The following is a 17,475-nucleotide window of genomic DNA, read 5'->3' as shown; positions in this document are numbered from 1 at the left end:
CAGGGTTCAAGGAATCTGTGAAATGCATGTTATCCTGAGGGCGCTACATCTGTTGGACTAGAGACATGGGTACAAGGTAGCCTAAAAAACAGCATGCAAGCTTTTGTACAAAACAAGCACTTTGTTTTCCAAGTCATTTGTGTAAGGGTCCTGAGAAGCCCATCGACGCATTAACACAGAGTTCAATTTTTCATGTAACAAAGAAATTGTTGTTGTAAGTTGTCCCTTGTAACACCACCTCTAAGATTGTTTGGCGATCAAAAGTCAACAGTACCCTGTGAGCAGTCTCTCTAGGCAACACTCAGAGTGGGTGCTAACTCACAAATGCCAACAAAAGTACTAATGAGACATTATGGAAAATTATGTATTTCATACAAGTGTGGACCTAATTTGTGACATTCCAATGGTCTTTTAAGTTTATACGGGTTGAAATCATAACAAAAAAAACAACAGTTCTGTAACATTTTTCTGTCCATTGAAGAAGATTCCACATTCATCCTGCATCCATGTTAGCCAATGAAATTCATGACAACCAGATGAAGAATGACGCTAGCAAAGATAAAGTCGGCAAATGCTCTCTCTGGTGAGATTCCCTTGAAGTCTGACATGTTGGCAGGATTACTCTGAACTCGTAGACAAACTGGAATGAAAACACAAGATAAAATCAATATTTTCCCCCAAGAATGCAAAAAATGTATTGTGATTTCTCTTTTCATTCTCTCTTTCCATGAAGGTTCTCCTCAGGGGAATTTTTAGTGGTGTGGAATTTTTAGTGAGGTGTGTCGGTAATCTTTCCAGTTTAAGTTTGCATACAGGCCATCAGGCCGGAGCTTATCCGAGTTTCTGTAGCATGAAGTGACTAGGAGTATTTCTACACACCCCCTGGATGAGATGCTAGTCCATCTTTTCAGCCCAAAATAAAATTATCTTTCTTATATACCCCAGTTTAATATTTCAGGCCATCAAATCCATACATAGTGAAGTAATAGTAAAGTAAAGTAAAGTAGTTTATTAAAACTCTCTTGCAGTAAAACAACTGAATTAACGAGTACATTTTACAATCTTAAATTATCTAAAGTACAGTAATTTACAAATATAACAGTGGGACTATCAATTGAGTCACATAAAATATTTAAATGTAAGAAAGTCCTCTACTCTCTTTGTCGTGCAGGCCTGCATGTTTACAAGTATAACAGTGATACTATCAATTGAGTCACATAAAATATTTAAATGTAAAAAAGTCCTCTACTCTCTTTGTCCTGCAGGCCTGAATGTTTTGGAAAAGATAATACTTTTGTGTTTTCTGCCTTAAGGGATAGTTAGGCACTTCCAGGAGTGGACTGGGGAGCAGATGATGCAAAGGGTGGGTGGGGGACTTCATTTTCGCCATATATTTATAGCACAAGTGTACTCTTCTATCATCTAACCTATCTAGTTTACCTAATAGTAATGCATGAGCGTACGACTCTGCTTTGGGGTAAATTATGTTAAGCACCCTTTTTTGTACTCGCTGTATGGCTTCGGACAGATAGGCAGGAATATCCTGCCAGACCGGTACTACATACTCCAAAACTGGCCGAACTGAGCAAAGGTATATCCTCAACATGTTGGGTTGGCACACCCTGGCTCTGCGCAGAACTCTAAGGGAATATAACTTCTTACAAGCCTTCTTAATAATGTAATCAACATGAGAGTTCCACTTCAGGTCATTGTCCATAATAACTCCTAAGATCTTATAGGTATTGACACTCTTGATGACATTGCCGCCAATTATTATGGGATTAATGAGACAATTGGAGTTGCGTAGGAAATTAATATGCATTTCTTTACACTTAGTTGGATTGAGTCTCATATTATGAGCAATGGCAAAATTGTGAATGTCTGAGGCCACAACATTAAGGAAACTAGGGGAGTTCCTTGGAATTATTTCGAGAGCACTGGTATCATCGACATATTTGATGCGCAGCCGCCAGTCAGAGAGCAGTCTGTTTGTCATCACCGTAAAGAGGATTACACCCAATTTAGTTCCTTGGGGCACTCCTCCTTTTAGTGTCAGCCAATCAGACAAAGTACTTCCGATTCTAACTGCTTGCTTCCGGTATGTCAAGAATGCTGTTATCCAAGATAAAAGGACTGGATAAACATGTAGACATAACTCCTTTACTTTTAAAGCAACAAATTCTACTTTTTCAGTCCACACCCAGCTGTTTGGTGAATAAGTTAAGACACTTAAATTTCATCTCTGCCATGTCCAATAATTTGTTGCTCTTGTAGATAGAAAAGCAGTAAGGGATACCTTATTTCAGACCAAAACAGAAAAATCTATTACTCTTTTATTTGGCCTAAAATAGCTGAAAAATTATATTATGTTATTATGCTTATGTCATTACGTCCCTCCTCTGTCATTATGTTGTGTTGTTCACACTGGTGACATAAAATGCTTTTCAAATTTGCATGACTTTCCTGTTGTGTTGTTATGTAGCAAGTGTGAACCAGGCTTTACTGGCCACTGAAGTAGTCAGAACAATTTGTAGAAAATGACATTTCCAATTTCTCAGCACTTAAATAAGACTTCTGTGGTTGATTTGAGCTATTTTCTTATTTTTCATCTGATTTTTTTTCGAGGAAGCCACTCTATTCATACGTCTTCACATTATTTTACACTGAGTTTTTTTTTTTAGAAATATATAGTCAGTTCTTGCAGTTTGCATTTACACATGTTCTACAAGTCTTTCTGTAGCTGTTATGACTTGTTAGTGCATGTATTTATCATGTAGGCAAACACCACGTGTCTCCCGAGAGCTTGCGAACTACGTGTCACTCGCTCAGGATGACACCAGTACCATGGATATTCGGAACATGGATATCAAGGGAAGCTTACCACCATTAAACCTCTATACTACACCTTACCTCCTAAAACAAATGATCCAACACACGAAATGAAACCAGACAGGAAGGAATTGAACGGAAAAGTCCCCACAAGACAACAGTAGACGAATTGAATGATCCCTGTTAGCATAATGTAAAACAGATACGCATCCACGATCTTGAGCTTCTTTGGGGTCGTCTGGTTGTATTCATCGTAGAATTTCACCAGGATGTTCTTTATGTTGGAGAAAGTATCCATATTTCTTCCCCGTGAAGCAAATAGCAATCCTTTCTCCCCACAATGAACGTGTGCAAAGAAAGAACAGAAGGCAGCTTGGCATGATGGGTAATTTTCACCTTTTAGGACTGGCACTAGTTCTCAAATTTTTGGCGCCGAAGAATGTCTGTTTTATTCAGTTTTGCGAACGATTCAAACTATGTGAACAAATTACGCTGAATTTGCTACTCGATTCTTTTAAAATCCACTGTTTGTCATTTGACGCAACTGTTAAGTCTGTGAGGGTTCATCCGTGGCCTTAAAAGAGCGTTATTTTGCTCATTGGACTTAGTTATGGCTTCAGCCGGACAACCGCTTCGTTCACATCCAAGTTCAGAACTTGATTATTTTGATATCGACGATATAATAGCTACACAAGGACGAATTCCTTCTAAATTAGAAGCACAGATTTACAATCTGGGCTTCTTAGATCCCAGCTCAGAAGGAAACGATCTGCAAGCTGGCGCAAAACTCGAACTGCCTCTTTGGCTGGCAAAAGAGCTCTGCAACAGAAGAAGAAAGATAGTCACAGTGGACATTCCGAAAGCTTACAAAGATAGCTACAGGGAGATATTTAAGGCTGATGCAAGTGTTGTGGATCTTCATCGACTAGGACCTTACTTCTACGAGTTTGGGACGAAGTTGCTTCATTTTGATTTTGAAGAAAATTCCCAAATGGCTTCTTCCATGCAAGAGGTATGTTTTTGGTGAAGGAATTTGGATGGCGGGGTGGGGTGGGGTGGTAATAACTATTTTCGTCATGTGTGGGTGGGGAATGTTTAAAGTCGAGACCCCTCGGGTCAAATGTTTTTTCAGTTGAAGGATGTCCACTAGGCTCCATTTCCAGTCCCTGTTCTAGAAACAAGCCCACACTCCTCCCCCGAACTGAAACCGAGCCTAGGTGTTCACCCCCAATTAGAATATCTGGTTGTTGTTGTTCACAGGATTACAATGTTGCATTAAGGTGGCTCAAAACAGTTTCCAGCACTTAGGTTTTGATGGCCGTTATAACCACTCTTTATCACTTGATGCTACAATCATGGTATCAAAAAACTGCCCAATCATTGGTGAACACTGTTATCATTTTCGTGACACAATAGGTTACCATAGCAATGGTATGACCTCCTAAAAACAACCTTAATTACAGCTTTAGGGGCTCATAATTCAAAAACGGCATAGTGAAATCTTTTGAAAATTTAAGGTGGCTCTGAGCCATACCTAAAGAATTTGTTAAATCTTTACCAAAAGTTGCATCTTATCATGCCTATCAAGAGTTGATAATACAAAAAAATTTCACAGTGCCGTTTTTGAATTATGAGCCCCTAAAGCTGTAATTAAGGGTGTATTTAGGTCATACTGTTGCTATGGTAACATATGCGTCACAAAAATGATAACGTGTTCGCCAATGATTGGGCAGCTTTTTAATGCCATGATTGTAGCATCTAGTGACCTATCAAAATTTAAGTGCGGGAAACAGTGTTGAGCCACCTTAACTCCCCAGACGGTGCCACAATCTAGAAATCCTTTTGTGACTAGTTGCTAAGTCTCATCTTTGTGCTTTTCCTTCTGCCTCTGAGTCTCAATAATCTCAGTTTTGGATTTTCATTAATATGTGTCATCACTCCTCTCAAATTTTCTTGGAACTTCAAACTGACCTCTTTTATAGCTTCAGGGACATTTGTCAATGTACTGTTGCTAAGGCAACTGACCAAATGCTGGGGGAGAGGGATGGTCCTGCAATGGTCTTAGTGGTTAAAATTGAAGTGTAAAGACTTTGAAAATCATTGCTTTTTGGGCCATAACTGGTGTAAGAATAAAAAAAAAAAGAGAAAAAAGGATCCATCTCTTACAGTGTAGGTGGAAAAAAACAAGGTCAATTTCCATTTTACCTTTAACCTTTGAGAAAGTCTTGAAGCATATGGAAGCAGGTTTTGCTAAAGAATGTCCTGTAAAATTGACCAGTCTTAGCATGCATACTATCCTAGATAAAAGGGTCTGTTAAATATGAACTGTTGATGTAAATTTTTTCTTTCTTTCTAGACCTTTATCAAGCGGTTTCGAAAAATCATGGATTCATCTCAGAACGCTGCAAATGAAGATGCTTCCCTGTTGACAAATAAGCTAGACCACATTGAAAAGCAAGTGTTCTCTGCAGGGCGCAAGGGAGTTTCTGAATTTCTTCAGTGGGAAGCTGGCAATACATCAAAACTTACCACATCAGAAACTGTTGTGAACCACAAAAAACGCAAAAGATCCACGATTGAGTAACCTTCTATTTTGCTTGTTATGGAAGTTCCTAAAATATCATCATGAGATACAAGGCCTCACAATGGCTCATCATCAGCTTCACTCAAGTATGCCAGAGATATCTAGAAATTCCCTCAATTCTGTACTGTGATCAGGCTGGTGTTTGATATCAACTCAGTATTTCTTTCACACAAGATTCCTCACTGACAACTAGTTTTCCCCAAATTATTTCGGCCACATCTAAGTCTAAGAACAAGCTTCAACACTTGTGCAAACTAAAAATTTTAGATACAATCACCAGCACCATGGTATTCGTAAAATTAAAGTCCCTTTATTCCAGTCAATTTACAAAATTTTGACACTTGTGGTGTTGGTTTTATCAATCTTATGATAATAATACTATCTACATATTTGCTTGATTATAGAACATACCTGTTAGCAGAAATTAAAGATTGCATTTTCATTTCTTATTTATTTGTGTGATGCAATTCTTATTACTGTAGAAAATAATTGTGGAAATTTGATTGATGTATTTTATACTCTTCCCTTGTTTCTCTCTAATACACCATGTTCAATATATCAGTATTCTAACATGGCTCTGAGGCTTTCAGGACAAACTTCTATATTCGGTGTTGTTTTCTTTGTATCCAAGTCTCTTTTGGGAATTGAGAGACAAAAGAAACAAAAAATTTACAATTTTGATCTGAAAGCTTTGGAGCCATGTTAGAATATTGATATATCGAACAAAGCCTATTGATTTGCCATTATTGTAAATGATAACCAGAGGTCATGCAGTAGCACAAGGCTGTGATTGGTGAATAGTGACTGACTATCGCAGCCATTATGCCATGACATGAAGATCATAGAAAAGCAATATCACTGTCATCTCAATGATTCATTGGTGCAATTAACCCTCAGAACTTTGCAAAAATGCTCAAGAAGCTTGTACATCACTAAAGAATGTTAAAAATTTTTTGCTCAATGATGGCTAGCGTGCAATCAGACATTTTTTCTTTCCGTGAATGGTGAAAGGAGAAAAAGAACCCTTTTGCACCCCAAAAAGCCCAATCACAAGTTAAATGCTTGCTGGCACACAAATTTGATGCAGTTTCAGTGCACGACCTGATCAAGCGAGTCAAAAGTTCAAGTTGTTTTCCTAGGGATTTAGTGAGGTTTGGTCCATGATGTGACACATTCTCCTCCAATTGGAAAACATTTTTGAGTTGAGAGGTATGACAACCACTTTTACCTCATGACTGACAATCTCTTCTGCATTCTTCCCACATGTCAAGTGGTTAAATTGGACGGTAAACCATAGAAATGCGAGGTATATTGCTTATGTAAAAACTTAAATCAGTAATAAATAATTATTGATAAGCCCTTGTTTCTAGTGGCAAAATTAAATTAGTGATTGGAAAAAATGTTGCACAACTGGTGCATGTTATAAATCACTCTGTGAAGGTACACCTAAATTCCAAACACAACATTAATTTTAACCTCTATGGACAAAAACCAAAACTTGCTGTATTTCTCAATGCACTTTATGAGTGCAGCTGCGATCCATAGTGTTCTGAGATGGAAAAAATTTATAACGTTCCTCCAAGCAGGCAAGGACTTCCTTTAACGGTCATTTAGAATGTCTGAGTCATTAAAAGGTTGTTTTAATTTGCCGAGGAATTTACGGCAACACTAATAATTAATATTAGCAAACTAACCTACATGTAAAACACTGTCAGTCCAGACACCTTCAAATATTTGATGTAATTTCTTAAAGACATAGAAACTATGGTAATTGTTACAATAATATATAAATTTGAAGAGAAAAATGCTCCAGATTAATCCAAAGCAGTCGATGAAAATACACAATAGTTACCCTTCTTATAAACCTACCCAATTAAACCAATTTGGAAACATTCAAAAAACCATTAACAATGATCTCCCTTTTGATTTTCCTTTTTGTTTTGAATTTTTAACCACAGTTTCATAAAAATTGGAAACAATGTTCTAGTTCTTAATAAATTGGTGACTGTAGGAACAGTAACACATTTCATTTAATGATAAATAACAAAGTAAACCTTGTTCACAGTGAGATTAACCCTTAGTACCTAAGAATGCCAATGATATTTTACTACAATAGCGAGTTACTAAAATATCAAGTAATAAGTACAAGTATATTAACTGTAATTATTTTTGTTGAATGTGACAAAAGGGACACCCAAAAGTATTGTATGGACTAACAAAATAAATAGCTATAAATGAATATTACTCTGAAAGCATATACCCATCCCAATAAATTTTGAGGGAGTATCACAGACGGTGACAACTCTGATAAACACTTGCAGCAGAACAGAAAATGTTTGCTGAGAATTTAAAGAAATTAATGAGAATAGTTATAATAAAACCCTTTTCTGGAAAACTAGAGATTAATACACTGAATTTTTGAAACAATCTTCACTGCTTTGTGATACTGCCGATAGTAGTTGGAGTTGTCACCCCTGTTATGATCAACAGATCCTTGTGTTACAATTACTTATGTAAATTAATGTATTCTTATTCCAAATCTAGGAATTATGGCTGCAGGTTTTACAAATAATACAATGGTCTATAAAAAAGACTAGTGTTACACTTATTCTCCTAAGTGTGGTCTTGTAAACACTGCAGAATAGAATTCATGACATGGTACAATCTAACTTCAGTTTAACAAACTCCCGATTTTTTTGTGTATTTCATGTAAAGTTCAAAGCATGTGATAAAGTGTAGTGTCTGTGTTGTGATCAAATGGCTTGTTTGACAAAGTTTGTTCATTATAATCAGGCATTCAGAGTTTGTTTTCCTGCACTTGTAGTGTGAACTGGTTTGTCATCAGGGCATGCTGGCAAAGTAACGGCTGGGCACCACAGAAACATGAAGATGCTACCTTGAAGCAAGTGGTCAGCTTAGTACAAGCTGTTTCCTTTGATGTCCTGCATTATGGCAAACACTTCAGAGTCTGCAAATATAAACACTCCAACAACAACATACCAGAGACCAAGGACAATTGACAACTTTCTTGTGGTTGTGAGAAATGAGTACTGAAGCATTTCTTGAACGAGACATATGCCTGAAAAACAAGAAAACAGAATCAAAAGAATGATTTGATGACTGGTCAATATAACTTGCACGGAGAATTGTTTATAACAGAAATATGGAAAGACCATGAAATCATTAATTCTGCAAGACGTTCAAGCATCAGTCAAAGATATAAACTCATTCAATATTCTTACTAATGGTAATTTCATTTAAATTATACCTTTGCAATGTGATTTGCTTACCTGGAAAGAAAAAAATAAACAATGCTGCCAGCCCACCAATAAGAGTTACAGCATATTGTATGTCTTTTACATAAACGGAAATAATTAGGGACGATGTGAACCACACTAATGTTTGTACAACCCGTCGTCTGGATTCATTCGTTTCAGCAAAGGATGGAGGCATTCTGAAGGCTGCCAGATACAATCCCTCCAGACAGCTCCTGTAAGACATGGACATGCATCAAATTTAAAGCCTTTTGATCATTCATTAACCATTTTGCAAATTTCAGAGATTAATGATGGGATTCTTTTTGGTTGAGCATTAGACTTGCCACAAGTCAACCTCTGGTCAGTCTTTTGTTTAATTGTCTCCCTCAAGGGCAATTTTTGAGCAATGAAGTTGCGAGCGCAAGGGACTCAAGTCCCAGAAGGTCAATGATCCTTTCCAATGGCAAAACCAACTGGCCAGGAAAGAATTATTGGAAAGGACTTTTAGAAAATATAGTAGCACATATGCCAAGTTGCAATAGGTACCCATCTTTCAAAACACCAAGCTGTGGATATCCTGTAATACAGTAAACTCTGTAAGGCAAACACCTTCAAGACCAGCTCAAGCCTGTCCAAACCAGATGGACTAAGGCACAGTTAAGTTCAAAGTGTGGATAACACCATACATAAAATATAAATCGCTATCCAGTGGATAAGTGTTGACAACACAAACAATCTGTCTACTGGATGGTGATAAAACTGGTATATCTTGCTATCCACATTCTGAACAGCTTTGCAATGTTAGGTGTATCACAGAGATTTCCAAGAAAAATGTACAAAAACATAATTATGGTGTTTTCTGATTGAAGTTATCTGTATTACAGGCAGTTCCAGAGATAATCAAGTTTGAAAAATGCGTAAAATATGCCAATCGGAGGACTGGTGAGGGCATTATATCAAGTATATGAAGAGCTAACTCAGTCAATGATATTATGCAGCAGAGACCATAGACACTTCGTAGACTAATAGTTCTTTAGGCAACACACATACAGACACATGTATATGAAAATTCCATTCCCATGGCAACTTACTCTCTTCCAGTCCACTCTGACCTAATTACAACATTTTATTGATTTTCAGCTCGGACAAATGAACCCAGACCAAGAACTTGACCTTGCATACAGTCGAACCTCCGGTAAGCGACCATGCAAAATGTCAACTGAAGCATAGGTTGTCACCTCTGGGAGGTGGTCGCTTACGAGAGCTTAGACCATATTGGATCAAAATTTTGCCTCAAGAGCATAATTTATGGTAACTGCAGAGCCTTAGGCATGCTTTAAAATTTAAAGCATGCCTAAGGCTCTGCAGTTACCATAAATTATGCTCTTGAGGCAAAATTTTGATCCAATATGGTCTAAGCTCTCGTAAGCGACCACCTCTCGGAGGTGACAACCTACGTTCTACATGTATTCATGTGGAAAGTCAATTAAAAAAAATCCAGTACTTCCTATTGAGAAATTTAAGTCTCTTGTACTACCATGGAATACGATAATATTACACCTTATTCTTGAATTGTCGCTCTATTATCTGTCATGTGGTTGCTTAAGGAAGGTTAAAAACAAAACAATATTTCGAACTTTTATCTCTAAAAGTGATCGCGGTCGCTTACAAGAGGTTCCAAATATAGTGATTTAACTTGAAACCTTTTGGTATTTTGGAAAACTGGTCGCTGAGGAGAGGTGGTCGCTTGCAAGAGGTGGTCGCAACCAGAGGTTCGACTGTATCAATATGCTTGCTGGATCATGCAGATGAAACACCATTGGCAAAGATTAAGGGTGGCTAGTAGAGCCTTTAATATTGCAAGGACTGATACTCAGTATGTTGTCCTAGTAACAAAACTACTAGGCTCATATTGTGGAGCACATCCAATGGAATCTTACAGCAAAGAATCAAACACTTCTGATACAAATTGGCTGATATCTTGTTAATCATATTTGATCAAAATTTAGTTGAGCTTTTGAAATCATCACTTGGCTATCTTGCATATTTTAAAAAAAGATATTGATCCTGTACAGACTACTTGATCATGTTCTAAAATAGCTTAAATAGGACATATGTGAATTTCATCATAGTTATGTAGCATTTTGAGCCTGTGTTGGAGTGGCCTGCACATTTTGCAGCAGTGATGTCTGGTTTGAGACTTGACTGGGTTCAATAGGAAAAACAACATCGTCCAATACATAACAAATATTATTATGACATTACCTTCCACAAAAAACAACCATTGCTCCTGTTGACAAAACTATGACAGATATCATCACTCTTGCAATATTCACCAAGACATCATGAGAGTCATAACTCAAAAGCACATCACTCTTAACTGCTGTGCCAAACGTTAAGTAGCCAAATGAAGCTGTAATTGAATAAGCTGTACTACAAATTGCCATTGCGATGATGACAACAATTCCAAATCTAGGTACACTTGCTCGTTTGAGTTCTGCATACACAGCTACTGAAGGTACATGGCACTGGAAATATTCACAAATTGGACTGAATTAGTAATTATGCAGTACTTGAAGCACTCAGTGAAATCCTTCATATGAAAAAAAAAAAAAAAAAAACACTTTGACCATGAACATATCAATAGGTTTCACATTATTTTTATATTTACATGTACGTCTTTATATGAACACCTTGTGATTATGGCCACTTCCTTCTGAAGAATTTTAATACACTTTTAGAAAAGATCAGCCATTTACTTTCTAACTTTGAGACTCCTGGCTAATAAGAGAGTTTCGATATGTGAGCATGACTCAGAGGGTTTAGGGACTCTAGCAAAAGAAAGCATATTGAGCTTGAGGCATGAATAAAATAATCTATTTTCTAATTCTTTTTTTTTAGTCCTCTGAGCATGATAAGACTTTTAAAGTCAGCTGCCAGGATTAGCTGGATTAATGGTGTTTCACCCTTGGCTAAAATTAATGCAACACTAACTTAGAAGTTCAAAGAGAGAGCATTCAAGGGAGGGTTTCACGGTTCAGTGCATGTCTGTATTGTTTATTCACCTGTGCACACTTTTTGGCACAGGCCCAGTTTTTCATTGTTTATGAACCAATTGTAAGCAAGTTACCTAATTTTGCAGGCAAATAGCCATAAAATCATCAACCATAGAATAAGTCGTATGGTTCAAAACTAAATACAACGATGGACAATGTTGGTAAAATCCACTGAAATCTTCGGAGAATTTTGGTCATCCATCATTCTGCCGCAAATAACTGGAGCATGTGATTATTGAACTACAACTGAGTGAAATCGTACAGGTCAAAACTAAATTCAACGATCAACAGCGTTGGTAAAATCCACTAAAATCATCAGAGAATTTTGGTCATCCGTCATTCTGCCGCAACTAACTAAAGCATGTGATTACTGAACTACATCTGAGTGTGGTTTTCAAAGTGAAACATTGATAAGAAGCAAACAAAAGTATTTTGATTTAGAGAAATGCTCCAAACCATGAAACTCTCCCTTTAACTGACAGACAATAGAACAAAATGGTCCTGATACTGATATTTAAACAATGGCAGAGACAGAAGTTTTGATCTAAAGATTACACTGAAGACCCAATGAGCCTTGCACATTACAAGAAGAACTTGTTTTGAGTTGCAACTAAATTATAAATACCAACCTGAAAACCAAAGCAAATTATTGGAACTGCAGCAAATGCCTCTGTCCATGGCAACTTTACTCTAAGATACAACAACAACAACAACTGAAATAAGATTGATTCATATGAAGGAAATTAAAGCTTTCTCATATTTTCATTGAAAGCAAACCCAGCAGTATCAGTAGTTAAACATCTAGAAAAATACAATCAGCCAGCTGAAGTTAGTCCCGAAACAACAATTTGAGCAGAATCATCATCAGTCTACCCCGACTTGGATGATCACACTAGATATTAAACAACTGCTAACTTCCTGTTATGAGTGCAATCCACATAGTCTCCTAATCTGCAAGCCTTACTGCAGTAAACTGGTGGGACAGACATCTCGTACACTGAATCATGCATGCTCCAACAATTAGGTTGCCTTCTTACAAACTTTGTGACAACCAAATTAGAACTTGATTAATTAATTATTTATTAATTAATTACTTCTGATATGATTGTAAGTACAGTACAATGTCTAGATTGCTTGAGAATGATGCAGTTAAACAATGACAATACAATGACCACATTAGATGCAGAGACTTAAGAAACTAAACTAAATTTTGTCCTGTGTCAGCCAGCTAGATAGCAAGATGCAGCTGCATGGATCTCATTAAATAACATCCACACAAACCCTTCAGTTGTACATGATTGTTACTTACTCAATAAATTCTTTACTAACTACATGAGACCCTTCAGCATATTTGACAGTAACTACTGCACAAACAAAAAATGCTCCAACTGTTCCAAGTACACTGAAAATAAAAATAATTGTCGAGTGAAACAAACAAGGGTAAATGGTTACAAACCAGAAGCTGCAAAAATTAGCTTCCTATATGATTTTATGCCGTTCATTTACTACTTATAACAATAATAATTTGTTAAATAATTTACTGTCGTTAAGATCATTTTTAATTAACACAAATGAAATTTCAATGAAAATATATAACCTCTATTACTTTTGTAATAACGACAATATAGGCCACAAACATGTTTAAGGTACAAGTCTTGTGAAAATAAAGTCAGTCCATCATGTCAACTGTATATTATCAAAATATTATAAAAACAAATATCATTATTTTCTTATTTAACACTGAACCAGCTGTTTCAAGTCCCTTTAGCTTGCCATTTCAAAATTCTTGTTTTCCCCCGCAAGAGTTCAAAATAGCAGAGTTTATCTGAGTTTACAACCACCCAGCAAAGTTGAGGTTGGGTGCCTTAGACATCCAGGAGCTTCCACTATTGGCAGCCAGATGGATACCACACCCTTAGCTCGCACATCCTGGTAACACAGCCATAAGCCCCCACACAGAAGAAAGAAAAAATAGGCACCCGTCACACTGATAAAGATATGGAACGAGGGAGGGAAAGGGGAGGGGAAACAGCCTCTGAAAAGAGCCCCCACCCCCAAGAAAACACCAACACTCAAGAAAATGTGCTCCTTGTTGTTAACTCCATTAAATTGCATTTAACTGCATTTAAAATGAGAAGTAACATATTACATAACATTAACTGACCTTGAATAGCTAAGAACTTTTAAGGTCTTTGGTAGACACAGTGGCAAGAGAAGCAGGATACACACGGCACACATCAGAAAGTCCCGGCTTAAATACCAGGGAGGATGAGAGTTGATAGCTTCCCCAACTGGAAGTAATAAAAAAAAATTTCTTACCAGAATAATAAGGGCTGGCCAATGGTAAACCCCTGACTCAAGAAATAAATGAATATGAACTCAAATGATCTCCACATGGCTCTTAGTTTAAGCCATGAAGTGGAGATCCTAGAGATTGCATGTCTTAGCATTTTAGATGAATGGACTTCTGTAGGTTCCTTCAGCAACCCTAGCTTCAACAATTTACATGGCCAGACTATACAAAGAAAGATAACATAAAAGAGAAAAACTTCAAGTACCTTTTTCCAGTTGATCACCAATCAGAATCATGTATGCAACAGTAGAACCAAACATATATAACAAGACTATAATCTGTGTTGCAATATACGCTCCTGGTCCTAGAACCTCTCTGATGATTTCTTGAAAATTTTGTGATCCATGTTTGTCTGCACAGTATGCTAAGATCAGGAATGCCCCAGTTATGAACACTAATAAACACTGCAAAAGATGAAGAAGAAAACATCCTATTACATCACTTGCAAGACAAGGGAAGCAGTATTTTTGGGAGCTGTGAATGACCATATTTTGCACATGTTCAATAGATTGTTTTCACTGTCACGCAACAAAAAAATAAATCGAAAACCATCCAGTGGAAAAAGCTATGAAATTATGATGTTATAGAAGATAACTAAATAAGACACTTCTCCAAGTTTTAGGCATGTGCGTTTCCCCAAACTTCAGATATTCATCGAAATGTTTCACAGATATTTACAGAGCCCAGTATGAAAACGCCATGTTGGTGTACCTCCGTGGTACGCCAATATGGCGGCCGGAAAATAGTGTAAACATCTGGAACTTACTTTGGCTGTCTAGGTGACTGATTATCAGTACTGATCAAACAAGCATTTACATAAGCACTTTTCATAATGCTCTAACTTCTAAAAAGGCTCAAAATCATGAGATAAGTATATATTTTTCGACAACCTCGATCGTAAGCCTTGTGTCATGCACCTCCATAATCCTGAAATTCAAAATGCTCTGGATTCCAAACGAAGCGCGCTATTGAGCTGTAAAATTGTAACCAGATATAAATATACCGCCTCTTATGCCTGACGAGGATAAAAACTTTGGTGGCTCTTTAGTTTTGGATTTTAAAAAGTGATGACGTCACGTGAAAACGATCTATACAAAATTATCTAGTATTCTCAACTTCGTTTCTTTTGGTAGCTTGGAATGAACTTCCAACCTCTGCTAACACCTCTCATGTGCAGCCACTTAGTAATGGCGCCAAAAAAAAGAATTCTTAACTTCCCATAAATAAAACAGCTCTCTTAATTAAGCAGATGCCTTTTCTGGTCTTTAGGGTATACTCTTAAGGGAGGTTTTGACTGTAGATGTTGTTGAACCAATACGTGAAAAAGTGTTTCATGAATGAGAAATGCTTATTTCATGGATAGGGGTGAATTGTGATGGAAAACTGTTGGTTGCAGCTAAGCACGTGTCAGTGGTCACATCATTTATGAAGTTTATACTACATGACAGCCTGTAGTAACGTGAACTTTCGCACCAAAAGAACAATACAGTTGATATATATTATTTCATCACGTTGTGAAAATATTTTTCAGTTGTATAGAACTTCAAATCAGGAGTTCCCTAGACAAAGGAATACCTAATCTGAAGTTTGGTTCATGCTTGTTTATTGAAAACACATTGATTACCTTCAATAAGGCAATAACAACTGTGTTCAACTTGGGTCTGAAAGTTCACATTATGGTCTTCAAAACAATATTGTGCACAGAGGGGTTTTCAATTAAGTGATGTAAAAGCAAAATCAAAACCAAACCAAACCAATAACTTACCAATTAGACTTCTCAACCAATCTCAACCCCAAGTAAAACCAAAACCCAAACCAAAACCAAAGTAATTGCCCAATTACTTTTGACACTCGATTGAAAACCACTCTAATTTGATAGTACCCAATAGACCAATTTTGATATATTAAAATTCAGCCTGGCTAATGCAATAGACCTCAGGATGAGGCTCTGGGGATTAAACAGCACAAACTCTGTAGTTATTCCCTGTAGCCTGTTACTGAGGTCTATTGTTTTAGGCTGAATTTTAATATATCGAAATTGGTCTATTACATCTTGTTTTTTATCAGGATGTGTTCTTCCTTGATGCAACTGACATGCATGGATACTAAAATGCTCACTGGTTTGAATGTAGAGCTAACAAAGGGTCGGGGGGGATCTAAGTTGCCCTATGTATAATGAAGAGAAATTAATCGGATAGCAGAAAAACACCTACCATTTGGATGGTAAATGCAGTAGCGATACCACCACACTCTGCATATGCCTGGGGAAAATTCAAAATTCCAGCACCAAGGGCTGAATTAACAACCAGCAAAGCTGCTCGCCAAATGGGCAGCCCCTGCACATATGGACTGTTGCCTGGTTGTTGGATAACTGAGCGAGATTTGAACACACCAACACTCGAAGTAGTGTCTAGATCACTTGAGGACACCGGTATGTCTAGCATTCTTGAACCACTGTAATAAGGGCTCTCGTAATGACCGTGGCTTTCCTGGACGCTCTTGGCTCCAAGAAGAGCTTGATGTTCTGATAAATTGAGGCTATGAGTCATGTCTTGCAAGAAAAATAATCCTTAGACGTCGACCAAAAGTTTACCTCTCAGACAGTTGTATCGTTCTGATTCAAAACGTACGTAACTATCTAATTTGCACAATCTTGTAATAAGCAAGTTTCCGCCGCTAAAACAGTGTGAGCCGGTTTCCCGTGGTTCGATCGGATCACATTCACCCAACGAGTGTGAAAATTTTTTATCTCAGCAGTCGTCGAGATATTGATATTTCTCCTTTCCCCTGGTTCCAAAGGGATATATCTTGGAGATTCAGTTTGTCCTTATCTTTGTATAATTTCAACCCTACCGGCAAAAAAAAACGCAAAGCCAGTGACGACGGTCGACGATCCAACTGAAGAGTCGAAGGGAGTTGTTCAATGGTGTTTGTGACGCAATGTCCAGAAATGATATCCTTGCGTCATTTTACGCCCATTTGCTTGTTTCTAGTTAGAATATAACTTCTGTTGGATGGCAGCAAAATAAACCCGATGGCAAATTGCAGAAAATACGGACCGAGAAGTCCCACTCGCTTCCTCAGAAAACCCAAATCTGCCGGCATGTGACTTTTTACATGAAACCAGTCCTTCCTGCTTGATCTCCCGGTCACTCCTGATTGGTCAAGATCAAATTCTGCCCCAAGCCCGCGAATTTTGCCGCGGTGCACAGTGATATGTGTATCCCCGTGATATGTGTATCCCCGTGATATGTGTATCCCCGTGATATGTGTATCCCCGCACACATATCACTAGTGATACGTGTATCCCCTCCAAAATGGCGACCAGTGATATGTGTATCCCCCACCCCCCTCCCTCTACTTTAAAAAGCAATATCCTCCTTGAAAGCGCTCTCG

The 17,475-nt window shown here is 37.5% G+C and overlaps 3 protein-coding genes across 3 annotated transcripts; 1 reads left to right on the top strand and 2 right to left on the bottom strand.

Annotated features, from left to right (window-relative positions):
* Positions 1–350: 350 nt before the first annotated feature.
* LOC110049701 (dolichyl-diphosphooligosaccharide--protein glycosyltransferase subunit DAD1-like) lies at positions 351–3,198 on the bottom strand. The gene is made up of 2 exons (XM_020755513.2): positions 2,911–3,198; positions 351–640 (listed from the first exon to the last, which is right to left on the bottom strand). Exons 1-2 carry the CDS (start codon positions 3,125–3,127, stop codon positions 510–512), a joined length of 348 nt encoding a protein of 115 aa, XP_020611172.1. The 5' UTR covers positions 3,128–3,198; the 3' UTR covers positions 351–509.
* Positions 3,199–3,249: 51 nt separating this feature from the next.
* Positions 3,250–5,862, top strand: LOC110049699 (DNA replication complex GINS protein PSF3-like). The gene is made up of 2 exons (XM_089298684.1): positions 3,250–3,841; positions 5,186–5,862. The coding sequence occupies exons 1-2, from the start codon at positions 3,440–3,442 to the stop codon at positions 5,411–5,413; spliced, it is 630 nt and encodes a 209-aa protein (XP_089154810.1). The 5' UTR covers positions 3,250–3,439; the 3' UTR covers positions 5,414–5,862.
* On the bottom strand, positions 5,704–17,217 carry LOC110049687 (sodium-coupled neutral amino acid transporter 7-like). The gene is made up of 8 exons (XM_089298677.1): positions 16,293–17,217; positions 14,285–14,483; positions 13,891–14,017; positions 13,036–13,128; positions 12,356–12,416; positions 10,936–11,198; positions 8,704–8,903; positions 5,704–8,492 (listed from the first exon to the last, which is right to left on the bottom strand). Exons 1-8 carry the CDS (start codon positions 16,626–16,628, stop codon positions 8,329–8,331), a joined length of 1,443 nt encoding a protein of 480 aa, XP_089154803.1. The 5' UTR covers positions 16,629–17,217; the 3' UTR covers positions 5,704–8,328.
* Between the last annotated feature and the right edge of the window lie 258 nt (positions 17,218–17,475).

Source organism: Orbicella faveolata, unplaced genomic scaffold (assembly GCF_042242905.1).
Source record: "Orbicella faveolata isolate gen_17 unplaced genomic scaffold, um_ofav_v1 contig_3, whole genome shotgun sequence".
NCBI lineage: Eukaryota > Metazoa > Cnidaria > Anthozoa > Scleractinia > Merulinidae > Orbicella > Orbicella faveolata.
The sequence above is the reverse complement of the archived record's forward strand: the minus strand, read 5'-3'. Positions and strand labels throughout refer to the sequence as shown.